The 22,691-nt window shown below is 47.2% G+C and overlaps 1 protein-coding gene across 1 annotated transcript in view; it reads right to left on the bottom strand.

Moving 5' to 3' along the window:
• LOC127574426 (laminin subunit alpha-3-like) overlaps window positions 1–22,691 on the bottom strand; it is a 304,580-nt gene that overhangs the window by 114,443 nt on the left and 167,446 nt on the right. The window contains 8 exon segments of the mRNA XM_052023432.1: window positions 204–258; window positions 260–379; window positions 7,745–7,885; window positions 8,992–9,136; window positions 14,451–14,655; window positions 17,125–17,336; window positions 18,841–18,956; window positions 22,488–22,627. Of these exon segments, the coding sequence (XP_051879392.1) occupies window positions 204–258; window positions 260–379; window positions 7,745–7,885; window positions 8,992–9,136; window positions 14,451–14,655; window positions 17,125–17,336; window positions 18,841–18,956; window positions 22,488–22,627 (1,134 nt within the window).

The following is a 22,691-nucleotide window of genomic DNA, read 5'->3' as shown; positions in this document are numbered from 1 at the left end:
GTTTGGCGCAGACATCGTGGTTTCTGCGCTGTACTGTTCTGTGTTCCATCATTTTAAAACAAAATTAACTGAAGGTTTGGAAAAGGTAAATGCTCAAGGATGTGGAAAGGTGTGTGGGTGGAGAGGGGATCGCAACCAGATGGTTCAGGAGAAGACAGACCTGATGTCCGAATGATGGGTGTCTGCCCTGTGGCATTTCCTGCTGTAACTCCTCACCTTGTCTCCCAGGTAGGACTCGGGAGCCGCCCAATGTAAATCAACGGATCACGTCAGGCAGCTCTTGGACATCAGCCACCACAGTGTTGCTCCGTCGGTTGTAGACAACCGGAACCTTCTGCTTATTTGCCGTGAATAAATTCCACTCCCTCATTTCCATGTGCTGCGTGAAAGTACAAATGTAAAATTATAACATTGTGTTCACTGGCAGGAGAGTCTAGAACAAGGGGTCATAGTTACCAGATACAAGCACTATGGAATAGGCATTCAGATAGACACATAAATGGAAAGATATGGGAAAGGGGTGCCAGCGTCGCTCCTTTCTTTGAAGTTTAAGGCAATTTGGCATGTCATCAAAGACTTTAGCAAACTTCTACAGATGTACAGTGGAAAGCATTCTGACTGGTTGCATCCCCGCCTGGAAGCTCCAACACACAGGAACGCAAGAGGCTACAGAGAGCAGTGGGACTCGGCCGGTTCCATCACGGGTACAGCTCTCCCCACCATCGAGGACACCTACAAGAGGTGATGTCTCAGGAAGGCGACATCCTATCATCAGGGACCCCAACCATCCGGGCTGTGCCCTCTTCTCGATGCTGCCATCAGGCAGGATGTACAGGAGCCTGAAGACCCCACACCCCACGGTTCAACAACAGCTTCTTCCCCACCGCCATCAGGTTCTTGAACCCACCTGAAAAACCCTAACACTGCCCCAGACTGTATTTCCCTCAACTTGCACAAAAGTCGTTATGTTATTTTTGCTTATTGTGTTGTGCAGGTTATGTATAAATTTTTGTTAATTTAAGTTTATGTGACTTATGTTTGTCATGATTGCAATGTACATAGAACATAGAACATTACAGCACAGTACAGGCCCTTCAGCCCACGATCTGTGCTGACATTTTATCCTGCTCTAAGATCTATCTAACCCTTCCCTCCCACTAGCCCCTATTTTTCTGTCATTCATCTGGCTAACTAAGAGTCCCTTAAATGTCCCTAATGCATCTACCCCCACAACCTCTGCCGGCAGTGTGTTCCAACACACCACCACTCTCTGTGTAAAAAACTTACCCCTGACATCCCCCTTATACCTTCCTCCAATCACCTTAAAATTATGCCCCCTCATGTTAGTCATTGTCGCCCTGGGAAAAAGTCTCTGACTGTCCACTCGATCTATGCCTCTTATCATCTTGTACACCTCTATCAAGTCACCTCTCATCCTCCTTCTCTCCAAAGAGAAAAGCCCCACCTCACTCAACCTATCCTCATAAGACATGCTCTCCAATCCAGGCAGCATCCTGGTAAATCTCCTCTGCACCCTCTCTAAAGCTTCCACATCCTTCCTATAATGAGGCGATCAGAACTAAACACAATACTCCAAGTGTGGTCTAACCAGAGTTTTATAGAGCTGCAACATCACCTCGCGGCTCTTGAACTCAATACCCCGGCTAATGAAGGCCAACACTCCATACGCCTTCTTAACAACCCTATCAACCTGCATGGCAACCTGCATGGCAACATACGGACGTGGACCCCATGATCCCTCTGTTCCTCCACACTGCTAAGAGTCCTGCCATTAGCCTTGTATTCTCCCTTCCACTTTTATCTTCCAAAGTGTATCACTTCACACTTTTCCAAGTTGAACTCCATCTACCACTTCTCAGCCCAGCTCTGCATTCCATCAATGTCTTGTTGTAACCTACAGCAACCTCCTACACTATCCACAACACCACCGACCTTTACTTATGCACACTTCCACATCCTCATCCAAGTCATTTATAAAAATCACAAAGAGCAGGGGTCCCAGAACAGATCCCTGCATAACACCACTGGTCACCGACCTCCAGGCAGAATACACTGCATCTACCACCACCCACTGTCTTCTATGGGTGAGCCATTTCTGAATCCACACAGCCAAGTTTCCTTGGATTCCATGCCTCCTGACTTTCTGAATGAACCTTCCATGAGGAACCTTATCAAACGCCTTACTAAAATCCATGTACACCACATCCACTGCTCTACCTTCATCAATGTGCTTTGTCATATCCTCAAAGAATTCAATCAGGCTCGTGAGGCACGACCTGCCCCTCACAAAGGCATGCTGACTGTCCCTTATCAGCCTATGCTTCTCTAAATGCCCATAAATCCTGTCCCTAAGAATCTTCTCCAGTAATTTCCCCACCACTGAGTAAGACTCACTGGTCTGTAATTCCCGGGGTTATCCCTACTCCCTTCCTTGAACAAAGTAATAACATTTGTCACATTCCAGTCATCTGGCACTACTCCCGTGGCCAGTGAGGACTCAAAGATCATTGCCAATGGTGCAGCAATCTCTTCCCTCGCTTCCCATAATAACCTTGGATATATCCCATCCTGGTCCCAGTGACTTATCTATCCTAACGTTTTTCAATAGTTCCAGCACATCCTTTTTCCTCACGTCGACATGCCCTAGCGTATCAACCTGTCATACGCCATCCTCACAAATGTTAAGGTCGCTCTCTCTGGTGGATACTGAAGCAAAGTATTCATTAAGGACCTCCCCTACCTCTTCCGACTCCAGGCACATGTTTCCTCTTTTATCCCTGATCGGTCCTACCCTCACTGTAGTCATCCTCCTATTCTTCACACGTGTAGAACGCCTTGGGGTTTTCCTTGATCCTACTCGCTAAGGACTTCTCATGTCCGCTTATAGCTCTCCTAAGTCCATTCTTAAGCTCCCTCCTGGCTACTTTGTAACTCTCCAGAGCCCTGTCTGATCCTTGCTTTCTAAACCTCAGGTAAGCTTCTTTCTTCCTCTTGACAAGATATTCTACATCTCGTGTCAACCACGGTTCCTTCACTCTACCATCCTTACCCTGCCTCAATGGGACAAACCTATCCAGAACCCCATGCAAGTACTCCCTGAACAACCTCCACATTTCTACTGTGCACTTCCCCAAGAACATCTGTTCCCAATTTACGGTCCCAAGATCCTGCCTAATAGCATCATAATTCCCCCTCCTCCTGTGAAATACTTTCCCATATCATCTGCTCCTATCCCTCTCCAAGGCTATGGTAAAGGCCAAGGAGTTATGGTCACTGTCTTCAAAATGCTCTCCCACTGAGAGATCTGAAACCTGATCAGGCTCATTGCCCAGTACCAGGTCCAATATGGCCTCTCCTCTAGTTGGCCTGTCCACATACTGTGTCAGGAATCCTTCCTGTACACACCTAACAAACTCTGCCCCATCCATCCCCTTTACACTAAGGAGGTGCCAATCAATATTAGGGAAGTTGAAATCACTCATGACAACAACCCCGTTATTTTTGCACCTCTCCAAAATCTGCCTCCCGATCTGCTCCTCAGCATCTCTGTTGCTACTGGGGGGTCTGTAGAATACTCCCAATAGAGTGATCGCTCCCTCCCTGTTTCTGACTTACACCCACACTGACTCAGTGGACGGTCCCTCCAGGACATCCTCCCTTTCTACAGCTGTGACACTGTCCCTGATCAGCAAAGCCACTCCCCCACCTCTTTTACCTCCGTCCCTGTCCCTTTTAAAACATCTAAACCCCGGAATATCCAGCAGCCATTCCTGCCCTTGAGACAGCCAAGTCTCTGTAATGGCCACAACGTCGTAGTTCCATGTACTGACCCACACTCTCAGTTCATCACCCTTGTTCCTGATACTTCTCGCATTAAAGTAGACACACTTCAGCCCACCCAACTGACTGCAATTTTGCCCTTTCAACTGCCTATCCTTCCTCACAGTCTTTCTACACTCTGCATCTACTTATACAGTAAGTGAACCAAGCTCTGACCTATCACTCTGGTTCCCATCCCCCTGCTAAACTAGTCTAAACCCTCCCCAACAGTTCTAGCAAACCTGCCCACAAGGATATTGGTCCCCCTCCAGTTCAGGTGTAACCCGTCCCTTTTGTACAGGTCATACCTTCCCCAGAAGAGATCATCCACAAACCTGAAACCCCGCCCCCTGCCCAAACTCCTCAGCCAAATTCATCTGCCAAATCATCCTATTCTTACCCTCACTGGCGTGTGGCACAGGCAGCAATCCAGAGATTACTACCCTTGAGGTCCTGCTTTTCAGCTTCCTACCCAACTCCCTATATTCCCTCTTCAGGACCTCATCTCTTTTCCTCCCTATGTCATTGGTACCAATATGTACCACGACCTCTGGCAGTTCACCCTCCCCCCTCAGAATGCTGTGGACCTGTGTATGGAACATACTGTGTTGCTGCTGCAAGAAGCTAATGTTCATGGCATTTACACCCTGGGTACGTACGCCTATGACAATGAACTTGTCACAAGCATACCAGGGTGCCACAGTAGTGTAGCGGTTAGCGTAATGCTATTACAGCGCCAGCGACCCAGGTTCGATTCCCGCTGCTGTCTGTAAGGAGTTTGTATGTTCTCCCCGTGTCTGCGTGGGTTTCCTCCAGGTGCCCCAGTTTCCTCCCACATTCCAAAGACGTACGGGTTAGGAAGTTGTGGGCGTGCTATGTTGGCGCCAGAAGCGTGGCGACACTTGCGGGCTGCCCCCCAGAACACTCTACGTAAAAGATGCATTTCACTGTGTGTTTCGGCGTACATGTGACTAATAAAGATACCTTATCTTATCTTGAACTTGAATAGACCTAATGCAGGCAAATGGGATAAGTGTAGATGGGCAAAAAGGTCAGCATGGACTTGGTGGGCCGAAGGGCCTGTTTCTGTGCTGTACACCTCTATGACTAAGATAAAGGGGCGGATCATTTCTAGCTGAGGTGTGTAGGAACTTTTTCTCGCAGGGAGTGGTTAATCTCTGAAATTCTCTGCTCCAGAGGGTTGTGGAGGCTGGATCATTTGAAGTAGTTCAGCTGGATGTAGATGAATATTTGGAAGATTGGGTGACTGAAGGTTCTGGGGAACAGGCAACATGAAGGAATTGAGGCCAGATCAGCCCTTGAATGAGGGGCCCAGTAGCCTATTCCCGCTCCTATTTTCCTGTGTTCTTGTCTTCAAAACTCAACCGATAATTAAAAATTCTGCTCTGTGGATTGGGTGCAATTTGATATTTTAGCAGACTGATGAAGTTCACTGATTTCTACTTCAATGTAACAAAAGGGACAGGGACCTTGGGCGGGAGATCCAGAAACTCTTCAGAAAGATGTTTCCAGATCTGGGTGTTATAAATCCCAGGAAGGATTGATAAGTCTGCCAGCTAGCTCCATCACAGGTACAACCCTCCCCACCATCCAGGACACAAAGAGGTGGTGCCTCAAGAAGGCAGCATCCATCATTAAGGACCCTCACCATCCGGGACATGCCCTCTTCTCATTACTACCATCGGGGAGGAGGTACAGGAGCCTGAAGACCCACACTCAGTGATTCAAAAACAGCTTCTTCCCCTCCGCCATCAGATTTCTGAACGGTCCATGAACCCATGAACACCACCTCGTTATTCCTTTTTTTTGCAGTACTATTTAAGATTTTATAGATTTTATGTCCTTGCGCTGTACTGCTGCTACAAAACAACAAATTTCATGTCATATAAGTCAGTGATAATAAACCTGATTCTGATATGACACCAGGGGAGAGGACTGGGTGTGGCTAAGATTATGAACTGTTTTGATATTCTATTCAACAGAAGAAAGGTGGTGACATTAAAGATAAGAAGTCACTACAACAACAGGCCCAGAACTTTGAGCAGTCTTGTTTATGCTGTGCAATTGAAAATGGCACATCTGGACACCAGCTGATAACTTCTATTCCCAGGACAACACTCTAGAACTTCAGTCGGGCACTGCCCTTTGCAAGCTGTGCTTGCACATCACGTGAGCTTTACGTGACAGCATTCCCGGCCACTGCTCTGCTCGCTGGGGTTATTGGACCTTCGTATTTCCAAGGAGCTGCTGTTGGCCACTCAATAAACTTTCGATGGGGTGGACGGGGACCCCAGTCAGGGAGATCCCATCCTTTGGGATGACCCCACACACTGATGAAGGGCCAGCAATATGCTTCCAGCACAGTGTACACCTTGGGAGGGGAAGCTGCAGGTGGTGGTGCCCCCACATGCCTGCTGAGCTTGATGGGAGAGGGCGCAGGTTTGGGAGGTGTTGTCGAAGAAAACGCAGTGCATTTTGTAGTTGGTGCACACTGCAACCACTGTCTCCCAGTGGGCGATGGGTGTGAATCAAGAGGGCTACTTTGTCATAGAGTCACACAGCACGGAAACAGGCCCTTCAGCCCAACTGGTCCATGCCGACCAAGTTTCTCATCTAAGCGAGTCCCACTTGCCCATGTTTGGTCCAGATCCCTCTAAACCTTTCCTATCCATGTACCTGTCCAAGTGTCTATTAAGTCCAAGTCCTGGATGGTGTCAAGGTTCTCAGGAAGTTATGCTGCATCTTTATAAAACTCTAGTTAGGCTGCATCTGGAGTACTGCATCTGGTCGCCCCATTATAGGAAGGCTGCGGAGGCTTTGGAGAGGGTGCAGAAGAGGTTCACCAGGATGCTGCCTGGATTAGAGGGTATGAGCTATAAGGAGAGGTTGGACAAACTTGGGTTGTTTTCTCTAGAGTGGCAGGGGCTGAGGGGAGACCTGAGATTATGAGATGCATAGATAGAGTAGACAGCTGATATCTTTTTCCCAGGTTTGAAAAGTCGAATACATGCATTTAAGGCAGGGGGGGGGGGAGTTCAAAGGAGATGTGTGGGGCAAGTTTTTTACACAGAGAGTGGTGGGTGCCTGGAACGTGCTGCCAGGGGTGGTGGTGGAGGCAGATACGCTAGAGGTGTTTAAGAGGCTCTTGGATAGTGAGGAAATGAAAGGGTATGGGCATGGTGTCAGCAGAAGGGATTAGTTTAGTTGGGCATTTGATTATTAATTTAATTGGTTCGGCACAACATTGTGGGCCGAAGGGCCTGTTCCTGTGCTGTACTGTTTTAAGTGCTGTTCGAGCTGCACTTATCCAGGCAAGTGGAGAATGTTCCATCCCACTCCCGACTTGTTCCTTGTCTGTGGTGGGAAGGCTCTGTGGCACGAGGAGGTGAGTCACTCCCTGCAGGACCCCAGCCTCTGACCTGCTCTTGTGTGTGTGGTCTAGTATGGTTTCTGTCCAATGATGGGAATGATTCCATGCCTGTAATACCATGGAACGCCTTGCTGTGGATGGTCACTGCCAGAATCTTGCTTAATGCAAATATCACTCGTCAAAGACTCATTATATGTTAGTTCTAAAAGTACTGAACATTGGAAATAAAGACTTTGATTGCCTGTCAGGGCTCATCAGATGGGATAATGCAGAACGAACAGAGGTGTTGGGGCTCAGCAGCAGGAGTGTGGGTGGGGATGAAGAAAACAAAATGTCACATGAGCACACCTCCAGGAATAGGTCCAACCGAAGGTGGAAATTGATTGCACTTCTATACCTGCAGCCCCACCAATGCAAACCCTGAAATGGAAGAATGATGTGTGGTCTGCTTGCAGAGCTGGCTTCAGATCTGAACCATGATACCTGCAGGAAAGGGTAAAAAGGAGGACATACCTTGGTCCTGGGTTTATCCGAACTCCGACACTGATCGGTCACCCCAAAGCAGAAGCAGCTTGTGCAGCCCTTGGGATTGGCTGGGTCCAGGTGAAACGAGCCAGGTCGACAGGTATCACACCGGGCGCCTGCCACGTTCTCCTAAGGTGGTCAAACACAATGACTGAGGTTAGCACCCTGCCCTCTTTCAGTTTGAATGCTGTGTTTAAGTCTTTAAGGGAGGATCAGCTGGATTTGTCGACCAGTGATGAAGAAATGTGAGGAAGCTGCCCCATATGATCTTGGAGGTGAGGACATAGGTCACTATCAGCTGTCCATTCAGCGGGGTCCCCGGTACCCAACAACTGTGATATCACCATGTTGGCCGGGCAACCAATCACAGTGAAGAACCCTTCTACGGGAGAGCTGATTGCTGAGTGGATCTGCCCAGTTTGCGGTTTCACTCTGAAGCAGCGGTGCATGGAGGCAGCAGGACATGCGCCGTTGCAGTGGTCACCCAGATGTGCAGGTTGGCATGGCAACTCCCCCAGAAGCAAGAAAGCGGAAACACAAACCACGACCGGTGCTGGGCTCTGGTATGTAAAGGAGGTGATAACAGGAACCATTAGGGGAGAGGTGCATGGCACCAGACGGGGGAAGGGGACAGCCAGTAGGTGAAATGTGTGGATGGAATTGGGAGGGGGATGAAAATGGGTGATAGGCGACTGGAGGGGGTTTGTGGGAAAGGGGACAAAAATAGGGGGACTAGTGGAGGGGGAGGAGGTGGCACTAGGGGAGGAACTTGGGGTGAGGGGTTACCTGAAATTGGAAATCCCAATGTTCATACCATTGGGTTGTAGACCCAGGCATCTGAAGTCTCTTATATCTCCAAATATACTACTACTAGTTCACCAATATCCATCCACTCATAACAAAATATTTTAATAAATTTATCAAGCGCAAGTTCCCTGCCATAAAACCATGCTGACTATACTTAACTATATTTTGATCTTCTGAATGAACAGGTGCTTCTCTCTACTTATGGATACAATGAATATGTAAAGAGTTTAAATAGGTGACAAAACTTTAAAAGCTGGGTGAGTTCCTCCCACATCAGAGGAGGTCAGAAGGAGGCTTAACAGAAGTGTGAAGAGTCATGAGGCAGAGGTCTGGGCAAGTCTCTTGCAAGGGCAGAGGATGTTTTCAATAACTTCCCTTCTCTTTTCAATACAATGTTCTACCAACCAGTTAAAGACCCAGAGACTGACCTTGCACAGACAGCGCCCAGTTACAGGGTCACACACGTTGGGCTGTGTTGCCTCACGGTTACAGTCGCATGGAATGCACTCTGGGTAGCGGGAGAAGCCCACCGAACATCTGTCACATTGCCGGCCCGTTACTTGTGGCTTGCACCTAAATGGGAAATATTCATGAAACTCGATGAGAGTCACAGCATTGTTGTGGCGTGGGAGGAGGGCCAATGGCCCCATCAAGTCTGTGCTGGGTTATATAGCAACACAGCAGATGCTGGAAATCAGAAAGTGCTGGCCATACGCAGAGTCTGGCCTCTCTGTACAGGTGCTGCTGACCTGCTGTTTCCACTGGTTTCTGCTTTAATGGGATTAAACTGAACTGCTTACAGTGGAGATGTGAGCACATTTCTTTGTGTTAATTTAAACTAATCCCATCTGCCTGCACATGATCCATATCCCGCCATTCCCGGCCTGTTCATGTGTCTGTTGAAATGCCTCAGCAGTTTCAAGTTCCTGGGCATCAACATCTAGGAGGATCTACCCTGGACCCAACACATTGACGTAATCACAAAGAAGGCACGCCAGAAGCTCGACTTCGTTAAGAACATACATAGAAGATTACGGCACAGTACAGGATGTGCCGATGTTGTGCCGACATTTTATCCTGCTCTAAGATCCATCTAACCCTTCATAGAACATAGAACATAGAACTTACAGCACAGAGTTTGAGGAGATTCGGTACGTCACCAAAGACTCTTACAAATTTCTACAGATGTACGGTGGAGAGCATTCTGACTGGTTGCATCACCGCCTGGTATGGAGGCTCCAATGTGTAGGATCGCAAGAGGCTGCAGAGGGTTGTAGACTCAGCCAGCTCCATCATGGGCACAACCCTCCCCACCATCAAGGACATCTTCAAGAGGCGGTGCCTCAAGAAGGCGGCATCCGTCACTGAGGACCCTCACCACCCGGGACATGCCCTCTTCTCGTTACTACCTTTGGGGAGGAGGTACAGGAGCCTGAAGATCCACACTCAACGATTCACGAACAGCTTCTTCCCCTCCGCCATCAGATTTCTGAACGGTCCATGAACCCATGAACATCACCTCATTATTCCTTTTGTTCTGCGCTCTTTATTTATTTTTGTAATTTATAGATTTTTATATCTTTGCACTGTACTGCTGCCACAAAACAACAAACTTCACATCATATAAGTCAGTGATAATAAACCTGATTCTGATTCTTATTCATTTACCCTGGAGTTTAAGATTATTCCCATTGATTTTTACTTTGAATTGATAATTTCAATCCTTTCAGAATTTGTACACAGCGTCGGTGAAGACGCACCTGGAGTACTGTGGTCAGTTTTGATCCCTTTATTTAAGAAAGGAAACACAATGGCTGGAGGGGATCCAGAAAAGGTTCATTAGGGTAATTCTTGGAGTGAGAGGATTGTCCTATCATGAACAGCTACAAAAGACAGACCTGCATTGTAGATATGATTCCAATATTCCAATGTGGACAGGTATGAGGATAGGAAAGGTGTAGAGGGATATGGACCTAATGCAGGCAGGTGGGACTCGTGTAGATAGTTATCACGGTGGGGATGGAAGGTGTAAGCTGAGGGGACTGTTTCTGTGCTGTATGATTCTGTGGCTCTCGGTTTTCTTTGCAGTTTAGAAGAATGAGGGGTGATAAACAATCCAAGTTTGTCCAACCTCTCCTTACAGTTATTACACTCCAATCCAGCCAACATCCTGGTGAACCTCTTCTGCACCCTCTGCAAAGTCTCCACATTCTTGAGAGCTTCTTGGAGTGAACATCACCAATAACCTGTCCTGATCCAACCATGTAGAAGCCATGGCCAAAAGAGCTCACCAGCACCTCTACTTCCTTAGGAATCTAAAGAAATTTGGCATATTCCCGTCGACCCTCACCAATTTTTATCGATGCAACATAGAAAGCATCCTATCTGGATGCATCACGGCTTGGTATGGCAACTGCTCAGCCCGGGACCACAAGAAACTGCAGAGAGTTGTGGACACAGCCCAGCACATCACGGAAACCAGCCTCCCCTCCTTGGACTCTGTCTACACTTCTCGCTGCCTTGCTAAAGCAGCCAACATAATCAAAGACCCCACCCACCCTGGACATCCTCTCTTCTCCTCCCCCCCCCCCCCCCCCCCGTCCCATCGGGCAGAAGATACAAAAGTCTGAAAGCACGTACCACCAGGCTCAAGGGCAGCTTCTATCCCGCTGTTATAAGGCTATTAAACGATAAGGTGGACACTTGAGCTCACAATCTACCTCATTATGACCCTTGCACCTTATTGTCTGCCTGCACTGCACTTTCTCTGTAACTGTAACACTTTATTCTGCATTCTGTTATTGTTTTACCCTGTACTACCTCATTGCACTGTGGAATGAATTGATCTGCACAAACAGTATGCAAGACAAGTTTCTCAATGTACCTCGGTACAAGTGACAATAATAAACCAATACCAATACCAATCTTATTGAAACATATAACATCCTGAGGGTGGATGTAGGGATATTTTGTGGGGATATACGTTGGGATATATTGGGATATGGGAAAACCTTGAACAAGGGGACAAAGTTACAAGATTAGGAGGTGGTTATTTAAAACTGAGGTGATAGAGTCACAGAGAGAAGAGCACAGAAACAGGCCCTTCAGCCCACTGTCCGTGCTAGCCATCAACCACCATTTACACTGATCCTACATTAATCCCAATTTTTTTAAATTTTTATAGCGTGGTAACAGGCCCTTCCAGCCCAATGAGTCCACACCGCCGATTTTTTAAACCCCCAAATTAACCTACCCGTACGTCTTTAGAATGTGGGAGGAAACCGGAGTACCCGGAGGAAACCCAAGCAGACATGGGAGAACGCAAAAACTCCTTACAGACAGCGACAGAAATCGAACCCCGATCGCTGGCGCTGTAATAGCGTTGTGCTAACCGCTACGAGGGGCAATTTACAGCGGCCAAAACCCACCGACCCCCACACGTCTTTGGGACGCAGGAGGAAACCAGAGCACCCGGGGGAAACCCACATGGCCACAGGGAGAACGTGCAAACTCCACACAGACAGCGCCAGAGGTCAGGATTGAACCCGTCGTGGAGAGTGGAGAGTGTTCAATCCCTGGAATTCTCTACCCCGGGGAGTGCGGATCACCGGGGGTACAGTGAGGAGGGAGATAAACATTTGAAATATGGGGGAATTGAGATCAATGGGGAACTGGCACAGGAGGGGAAATTAGACCTGGGGCAGATCAGCCATGATTGTATTGGATGGCGGGGTAGGCTTGAGGGGCTCAGTGGCCTCTTTTTGCTCCTATTTTCTTGTGTTCTTGTCTTTTGATAATTATTCTGAAAAAAAAGTCACACCACATAAAGCTGGAATTGTGGCTGGTTTTACCAAATCCTGGCGCCTTGCCTCTGCATGTGTGAGCGATTATCTGGGAGTGTCTTCCACAAAGAACGTTTTGTTCCAGTTGTAAAAGAGGCTACAATGAACAGCCAACGTGTTGAAGTAGTCTTGGCGAGGGGGAACCTATCAGTATCCACCAGGTCTCCAGTGGCCTTGTGACTGCAGACGGATATTGTAACCTTGTTCTGCAAATACCCTAAAACTCTCATCTTTGCCCTCAAGCAGCTGACAGGGAATATTGATCAGATAGGTGAGTGGACAAAAATTTGGTAAATGGAGTACAATGTGGGATAGTGTGTTGTTCATCTTGGAGGGAAAAGAATAAAGAATTAGAACATAAAAGAATTAGAACAAGCCCTTCAGCCCACAGTGTCTGTGCAGACCATGATGCCAATTCAAATTAATCCCAGCTGCCTGCACACGGTCTCTATCCCTCCATTCCCTGCCTGTTCATGTGTCTGTCTAAATGCCTCTTAAATGATGCTATTGTATCTGCTTCTACTGCCTGGTATGGAGGCTACAGTGTGCAGGATTGCAAGAGGCTGCAGAGGGTTGTAGACTCAACCAGCTCCATCACGGGCACAGACCTTCCTGCCATTGAGGACATCTTCAAGAGACGGTGCCTCAAGAAGGTGGCAGCCACCATTAAAGACCCTCACCATCCGGGACATGCCCTCTTCTCATTACTACCATCAGGGAGGAGCTACAGGAGCCTGAAGACCCACACTCAATGATTCAGGAAGAGCTTCTTCCCCTCCGCCATCAGATTTCTGAATGGTCCATGAACCCATGAACACTACCTTGTTATTCCTTTTCTTTGCACTATTTATCTATTTTTGTAATTTATAGTAATTTTCTGTCTTTGCACTGTACTGCTGCCGCAAAACAACACATTTCACGTCACATAAGTCAGTGATAATAAACCTGATTCTGATTCTTTAGAAGATTAAGAGGGGACGACTGAAACATAAGATCCTGAGGGGTTGTGATATGGTGGGTATAGAGAGGATGTTTCTTGTGGGAAAATCTAGAGCTGGAGTCACTGAATAAAAAAGGGTTGCCTGTTTAAGAAAGAAGGGAGGAGTTTTTTTATTCTCAGAGGCTCGTGAGATTTTCGACCTCTCTTCCTCAAAGGCTGGTGAAAGCAAGAGAATAACAACATTTAAAAGACACATAACAACATAATAATAATCAAAATACGATAAAGGAATTTTAGAGGCTCTTAGGTAGACACATGAATGTGCAGAGAATGGAGGGATGTGGACATTGTGCAGGCAGAAGGGATTAGTTTAGTTTGGCGTTTAATTACTAGTTTAATTAGTTTGGCACAGACATTGTGGGCCGAAGGGCCTGTTCCTACAAGCATGGTAGAGTAGCGGTTAGTGTAATTCTATTACAGCGCCAGCGACCCGGGTTCAATTCCAGCCACTGTCCGTAAGGAGTTTGTACGTTCTCCCCGTGTCTGCGTGGGTTTCATCCGGGTGCTCCGGTTTCCTCCCACATTCCAAAGATGTACGGGTTAGGAAGCTGTGGGCCTGCTATGTTGGCGCCGGAAGTGTAGCGACACTTGCGGGCTGCCCCCAGAACACTCGATGCAAAAGATGCATTTCACTGTGGGTTTCGATGTACATGTGACTAGTAAAGGTATCTTATCTTATCTATGCTGTACTGTTCTATGTTCTCTGTTAACAACATTTAAAAGACACTTGGACAGGTCCATGGATAGGAAAGGTTCAGAGGGATATGGGCCAAACACAGGCAAATGGGACTAGCTTGGATGGATATCTTGGTTGGCATGGACCAGTTGGGCCAAGAGTCTGTTTCCATGCTGTATGACTCTGTGATTCTATGAGGCTCAGGTCTTTTAGTATTCATAAGGCAGAGGTAGATCCATTCTTGATATCAAGGAGGTGATGGTTACTGGGAGTAGATGGGATGTGGAGTTTCAATCAGATCACTAAAGTGTGGAACCGGCAGAGATGTGAGTGCCCGACGCTGGTCCTACCTACTTCCGACATACTCACCGACATTGCCCGGTCTTCCGGTGGCAGTCAGGAGAGGCGGGCTTGACGATACCCTCTCGCGAGCAGTTGCAGTGCTCGCAGCCGGCCAAGGGGTGATAGCTGAAGGTCTGCTTCTCGCAAGCCTCGCACTTGGGCTTCACCGTCTGAGGAGGGCAGATACATCGTCCCGTCAGCTCGTCACACAGGCGCCGGCCACAACTGCAGGCTGAAGGCGAAAGGAAAGGATAGATATCTCTTTACTCCCCCCATTAAATCCGTCTGGTGGAGAGCGTGCGCATGGAGGTTGGGGGAGGTGATGATCGGGGAGAGAGGGCGGAATCAGGGAGGAGTATGGCAATGGTGGTAGAGTGGTGCGGCAGGTAGAGCTGCTGCCTCACAGCTCCAGTGACCCGGGTTCAGTCCTGACCTCCGGTGCTGTCTGTATGGAGTTTGCACGCTCTCCCTGTGACCGCGTGGGTTTGCTCCAAGTGATTCATAGAATCAGAGAGTTACACAGCATGGAAACAGGCCCTTCGGCCCAACTCGTCCATGCTGACCAAGGTGCCTACCTGAGCTAGTTCCATTTGCCTGCATCTGGCCCATATCCCTCTAAACCTTTTCCATCCATGGACCTGTCCAAGTGTCTTATAACTGTTGTAACTGTACCCGCCTCTACCACTTCCTCTGGCAGCTCGTTCCACACACCCACCACCCTGTGTGTGAAAAAGTTGCCCCTCAGGTCCCTTTTAACTTTTTCCCCTCTCATCCTAAACCTGTGCCCTCTAGTTTTAGACTCCCCTGCCCTGGGAAAACACTGTGACCATCCACCTTATCTGTGTCCCTCATGATTTTATAAACCTCTATCAGGTCACCCCTCAGCCTCCTTTGCTCCAGCGAGAACAGTCCCAGCCCATCCAGTCTCTCCTTGTAAATCAAGCCCTCCAGTCCCAGTAATGTGAATCTCTCCTGCGCCCTCTCCTTCCACACCCCTAAGACATGCGGGTTGGTGGGTTAATTGACCACTGTAGGTTGCTCCTACAGTGTGGATGAGGGGTAGAGTCTGGGGGGAGTTGATGGGGATGAGGGAAGAATAAAATGGGTTGAGTGTAAATGGGTGCTAGAAGGTCACCATGGAGTCAGTGGGCCGAAGGGCCTGGTTCTGGGTCGTATGAATGACTGAGACAATCCAGAGTGTTGAGATAAAATCCCACCATGTCAGCTACGGAGTTTAACTTTAGCTGATAATTTTTTTTTAAAATCCAGTCATTCAAAATTGTGACCCCAAAATCACTGAATTGTGGCAGAAAACCCGTTGGTTCAGGGGAGGAAACCTGGTGGTGAATCAGTTATGTGACTCCAGACTCTTACATGTCCTCTGACACGATGAGATGGACTCTGACCTCACGATCTACCTTGTTGTGACCTTGCAGCTTATTGCACTGCACTTTCTCTGTAGCTGTGACACTTTGTACTGTTATTGTTTTTACCTGTACTACCTCAATGCACTCTGTACTAACTCAATGTAACTGCACTGTGTAATGAATTGACCTGTACGATCGGTATGCAAGGCAAGTTTTTCACTGAACCTCGGTACAAGTGACAATAATAAACCAATACCAATACCAATACCAGGAGGCAGGAGGTACAGAAGCCTGAAGTCCCACACCACCAGGTTCAGGAACAGCTACTTCCCTTCAACCATTCGGTTCTTGAGCCAATCGGCACAACCCTAATCACTACCTCAGTACAGCAGCACTACAATCACTTTGATCACTTGAAATGGACTTTGGTTTTTTTCCTACTTGTGTTCTTCTTGTAAAAATTGTACCTAATTTATGTTTAATTTATGTTTTTCTTGTGAATGCTGCTTATCTCATGCTCTGTGCCTGTGATGCTGCTGCAAGTAAGTTTTTCATTGCACCTGTGCCCACATGGACTTGTGCAGATGACAATAAACTCGACTGTGACCTTGACTGATGACTGCAACAATTTTTGCCCCAGAAATAGAACCTAAATTTCTGACCATTTATCAAAAATGTTGGAAACACTCAGCAGGTCAGGCAGCATCTGTGGAGGGAGAAACAGAATGAATGCTGACATCAGAATGACCTCTGACTAGCTGAGTGTTTCCTGCATTTTAGAACCATAGAACCATAGAACACTACAGCACAGAAAACAAGCCATTCAGCCCTTCTAGTCTGTGCTGAAACTTTATTCTGCTAGTCCCGTTGACCTGCACCCAGTCCATAACCCTCCAGACCTCTCCCATCCATGTATCTATCCAATTTATTCTTAAAACTTAAGAGTGAGCCCACATTTACCACGTCAGATGGCAGTTCGTTCCACACTCCCAGCACTCTCTGTGAAGAAATTCCCCCTAATGTTCCCCCTAAACCTTTCCCCTTTCACCCTAAAGCCACGTCCTCTCGTACTTACCTCTCCTAATCTAGGTGGAAAGAGCCTATTCACATTTACTCTGTCTATACCCCTCATAACTTTGTAAACCTCTGTCAAATGTCCCCTCATTCTTCTGTGCTTCAAGGAATAAAGACCTAACCTGTTCAATCTATTTTAATTTCAGATTTCCAGTGTCAGAAGCTTTTTCTTACTGTTTTTTCAGAATTTAACAAGCCACATTATGATCAAAATGTGGCAGAGTTGTTTTACACTTCCCCTGGGACAAAGGAAGACTTACGGCGACAATTGGGGAACATGTAATGGCCAGTGGCACATCTGTCACACTGACGTCCGATAACGTGGGGTCGGCAGGAACACTGCCCTCCAAACGGACTGCACTCGGGGCCGGTCGAACCTTCACTGTTACACATGCAGGGCAGAGCTCCGTTGTTGTAGAAAGCCACCAGTGACTTTGCCGAGTCCACACAGAACCTGGATGATGTCGCTGGGCTAAAGAGGCAGAATGTCACAGGATTAGCGGCGTTGAAGTAGGTTATTTACCCCTCTGATCCTGCTGGTGATCCTGTGGCCACCAGTCTCCTCCCACACACCAGCACCTCCCCTGTCATCACCCCCTCTCCCTGTGTGTTTATCCAACTTCCCCTTAAACCCCTCTCTACTGATCACCTCAACCTCTCCCTGTGGGAGAGAGCCCCACATTCCTGTCTCTCCCTGTGGGAGTGAGCTCCACATTCCCACCTCTCCCTGTGGGAGTGAGCCCCACATTCCCACCTCTCCCTGTGGGAGCGAGCTCCACATTTCTGCCTCTCCCTGTGGGATCGAGCTCCACATTCCCATCTCTCCCTGTGGGAGTGAGCCCCACATTCCCGCTTCTCCCTGTGGGAACGAGCTCCACATTCCACCTCTCCCTCTTGAACTCCTGACTGGATTGGGTTGCGCCCGTCTTATCAAGGCCACCAGATTTGGGCTTCCCAGTTTCTCTAAGTCTAACCAATCTAAATTCCTCTCATGAATGGTCATCAGCTGGAAACGTTGACTCCGTTCCCCTCTCCACAGACGCTGCCTGATCTGCTGAGTGTTTCAGCATTTTCTGTTTTATTTCAGATTTTGAGCATCTGCAGTTTTTTTGTTTTTCTATCAAAATCCTTCTTAATGTTAAAGACCTCCACTAGATCACCCCAAATCTTATCTGATGGGAACCATAACTGTGCCTGATACTTTACAGAGAAAATTTAATTCCTTATGAATATTTAAATTGGGAGTATGAATAGGCCACTTGGCTCATCTGATTGTTGGTGTTCCTGGTTACCTCTAGTAACCTTTCATTCCCTTGTTTAATGAAGGGTCTCAGAACCAAAATGTTGAATGTTTTAGCTTCCACAGTTTTTCCAACATTTCTGTTTTTATTTTAGATTTCCAGCATTTGCGGTTTATTTGATTTTCAAGATCTATCTATCTCTACCTCAAAAATGTTCAGACTCCGATTCCACTGCCCTTTGAGGAAGAGAGTTCCAAAGGCTCACAACTCCCTGAGAGAGAAAAAAAATCACCTCATCTCTGTCAAAAATGGGTAACCCCTTAGTCTTAAACAATGAACCGCTGACTCTAGTTCTACTTCCTTTCAATATAGAGACACTGCTGTGGGAAGGAGTCTCTTCAGAACAATTATCAGGAATCTTCATAGCTTTGAAAGCCTCTGACAAATCTTCCCTTAACCTTCTCCAAGGAGAACAACCCCAGTTTCCTCAGTCTCCCCACCACATTCCTGGGAACTTTCTCCTCTCCTAGGATCTGACTTTGACTGTTGATCCCCCACACTCTCCTCCAGAACGTTCCAAAGTTTCCTGCTGTAAGTTCACATCGACCCACCAGAATTAGGCTTGAGAGAACTCCCACCCCAATTCTGACTGACCCACAGTGCATCAGGTGAGAATTGCTTGGAGCTTAAAGTCAGGTGAAAGGCCAAAGACACGTGAGAGTTAGTTATACTCACTCAATGTGAAAGCTATTGCCACCACACGCAGTAATGAAGTCAAATGACTTATCCAAAGGTTTCTCCTTTTGTAAGTCGGGGTTGTAACTCTCTGAAGGAATGATTAAGATGTACTCCTATAAGAGCAAAGTATTTCAAAGCAGTTACTACTTTGTACGTAAACCAGCATCGAAGAGAAGCAGGAGAAGGCCATTCAGCCTCTCAAACCTGCTCCCCCTTTCAGTAATGTCTTGGCTGATGTGGGAGTTCTCCTGAAATCAATCGCCATCACCCTCAATCACTCTGTGGTCCACAGATCTAACTTCACCTTGAAGAAACTCAATCCCAGCCTCCGCTGGACTGGGGTCTATAATTATATTCATGATTCTGGAATTAAAAGGACAACTTCTAAATTTGTGCACAGTCCTATATTGAGGAGAGAGTCAATACTGAGGAGGATTTCAACACATTACAAGAAAGCAGAATAGGGAAATGAGTGGCAAATGAAGATCATTGAGTTGTATAGCACAGAAACAGGCCCTTTGGCCCATCATGTCCATGCCAACCTTCTCTCCCAACCCATTCGCCCACACTAGGACCGTATCCTACAATGCCTTGCCTGTTTAAGTATCAGTCTAAATGTCTCTTAAGCGTAGTGATTGTATCTGATTCCAGCACCTCCTCTGGCAGCACATTCCAGGAAGTTCCACCCTGGGAAAAAGACTGACTTACTACCCTACCTGGGCCTCTCATGATTTTATAAACCTCTATCAGGTCTCCCCTCAGCCTCCACCGCTCCAGAGAAAACAATCCAAGTTTGTCCAACCTCTCCTCAGAGCACATGCCCTTTAATCCAGGCAGCATCCTGGTGAACCTCTTCTGCACCCTCTCCAAAGCCTGCACATCCTCCCTATAGTGAGTACTTCCTATATAAGTACGGGAGCTCCCCGGGTTACAGATGACCTGACTTATGGAAATCCGACTTTACGCAAATTCTCCCACAAACTTTTAAAGCATTTATCGAGCAATAATAATAAAATGTTTCATGGTATTCATTAATAGATGGATACAGTATATATTCCATTAGTTTAATTTTGGGTAGTGTTAGGGTGATTATCCAGTGAAATGAAAGAAGTATTCCAAGTGTACGTAGAGCGATGTGATATGGGTAACTATTGAAAACGGACAATTCTGATTTATGGAGAAATCAGCTTACAGAAAGTTCTCAGGAACGAAACCCGGGGACTGCCTGCACTAGGATTTATTTCCAGAGGGACAGAATTGAAAAGTTGAGAAGTTATGCTGAATGTTTCGAAGCTCAGTGAGACCACACTCCTGGCTGCTCTCTTATTAAGAGATAGAGAGGTACCAGAGATGATGCGGGGAATAAGGCAAGGGTGTAGGTACTGAGTCCTGTGGGATCTACTGGTAACAGCACAAATACACCCACCAATCATAATCATTTGTCTACCTGCACTGCACTCCCTCTGTAACTGCAACACTATATTCTACACTATACTACCTCGATGTACTTATGTTTGGAATGATCCATCTGGATGGCACGCAAACAAAAGTTTTTCACTGGATCTCGGTACATGTGACAATAATAAACCAATCCCAATCCCAACCCTTCACTCCTCTCACAGAGATACTTTTGGACCAATTTGTGGGTCTCCCTTGGGCCCTGTGAGCTTTTGCTTTTTTTAACCGGCCTGCCACGTGGGACTTGTCCAAAACTTGCTGAAATCCCTCATCTACCCTCCTCGTCACCACCTCAGAAATTCAGTCCTTGACAAATCCATCCCTTCTGTCCCTGATCAATCGGTGCCTTGCTAAACGAAGATTTATACCATTGCTTCAAGTGGACCTCAATCGTGTGCCCACCACTGAGGTTGAGCTGATGGTCGGTAATTACTTGGTTTATCCCTTCTTCTCTTTTAACCAATGGCACCATGTCAGCAGTTGTCCCCATCCTCTGGTACTGATTGGAAACTGATGCTCAAGAGCCCCCACAATTTCCTTCCTTGCTTCTTCGAACAATCTGTGTTATTTTCATCCAGGCCAGGCCATGTATCCATTTTCAAAGATACAAAACCCCTTAGTGACCCGGGTTCAATTCCAGCCACTGTCTGTAAGGAGTTTCTACGTTCTCCCCGTGTCTGCGTGGGTTTCCTCCGGGTGCTCCGGTTTCCTCCCACATTCCAAAGACGTACAGGTTAGGAAGTTGTGGGCGTGCTATGTTGGCGCCAGAAGCGTGGCGACACTTGCGGGCTGCCCCCAGCACACTCTACGCAAAAGGTGCATTTCACTATGTGTTTCGATGTACGTGTGACTAATAAAGATATCTTAAACTAAATCTTAAATCTTACACTCTATTTAAGATAAGAGATCTTTAATAGTCTCATGTACATCAAAGCACACAGTGAAATGCACCTTTTGCGTAGAGTGTTCTGGGGGCAGCCCACAAGTGTCGCCACGCTTCCGGCGCCAACATAGCACGCCCACAACTTCCTAACCCGTACGTCTTTGGAATGTGGCAGGAAACCGGAGCACCTGGAGGAAACCCACGCAGACACGGGGAGAACGTGCAAACTCACAAGATCACAAGACAAGGGAACAGAAATAGACCATTTGGCCCATCGAGTCTGCTCCAAAAAGAAAGGGAAAAAGAAAAAGAAAAAAGAAATGAGAAACGGGGCAATATCCATGAGAGAGAGAAAAAACTATTCCTTTCTAGCCCCAATTTCCGGCCTTATCCCCATATCCCTTGACACCTTGACTAATTAGATAACTATCTACCTCCCTCTTAAACACCCCCAATGATCGGGCCTCCGCTGCTGTAAATGGCAACGAATTCCATAAATCCACGACCCTCTGGCTAAAGAAATTTCTCCTCAACTCTGTTTTAAACCTGTACCCTCTAATTCTAAGACTGTGCCCTCTAGTCCTGGACTCACCCACCGAGGGACATCTTAGCCACATCTACTCTGTCCAGTCCTTTCAACATTTTAAATGTTTCTATGAGGTCCCCTCTCATTCTTCTGTACTCCAGTGAGTACAGTCCAAGAGCCGACAAACGCTCATCAAACTCCTTACAGACAGTGGCTGGAATTTAACCCGGGTCACTGGCACTGTAAAGCGTTACGTTAACTGCTACACTACTGTACCTGCCCACTCAATACCTCACACCCGTGTGCCTTCACTGCAACATTAGCATCATCCCCTGGTTTTGCAAACATTACCTCCGGCTCACACACAGGTGACTTTGATGATTCTCCAACCCGGCCCCACTCTTCCCTCACCTTTGTTCTTAGCGAACCCCTTTGGTTTTCTTTGCATATTTTCCTTCCTACCCTCTCTTCCTTTTCCTATCCTCCCCATTACTGTCACTCCTACACTTTCCACCTGCTTCTGAGCTTTCTGGTGTGTTAAGTCCTTGGTGTCTGACATCTACCTCCCTTTTCTTGTCCAGGGAGCTCTAGATTTGACCGTCCCACTCTTTTTCTTTGTGGGAATATATTTACCCTTGAATCTCCCTGCACCTCCAATTGTACCAACAACGGTTCACTGTGAAGTATTTGCTTCCAGGATACTTTTGGATTTGCTGTTGAAATCCAGTCACCATTGTAACACAGGAAATGCTCCACTGGTGTCAGCCCAGAACTTACCACCCAAAGTGCTTTCTCCTTGGGAACCGTGAGGGTCAGGGACACTTCCAGACCCCTTAAATCCAACTCTATTCTCTTTCCTGAAATGACCTGGGTGCGACATCCAAACCCGTGCGGGCAGAAGAAAGCACGGAAGGATCCTGCAAACAACGCAAACACATGAGTTGCACTCAGCAATTTGTTGGCAACCAAAACTTAATCCAG

The sequence above is a fragment of the Pristis pectinata genome, chromosome 9 (assembly GCF_009764475.1).
Source record: "Pristis pectinata isolate sPriPec2 chromosome 9, sPriPec2.1.pri, whole genome shotgun sequence".
In the NCBI taxonomy this organism is placed as follows: Eukaryota; Metazoa; Chordata; class Chondrichthyes; order Rhinopristiformes; family Pristidae; genus Pristis; species Pristis pectinata.
The sequence above is the reverse complement of the archived record's forward strand: the minus strand, read 5'-3'. Positions and strand labels throughout refer to the sequence as shown.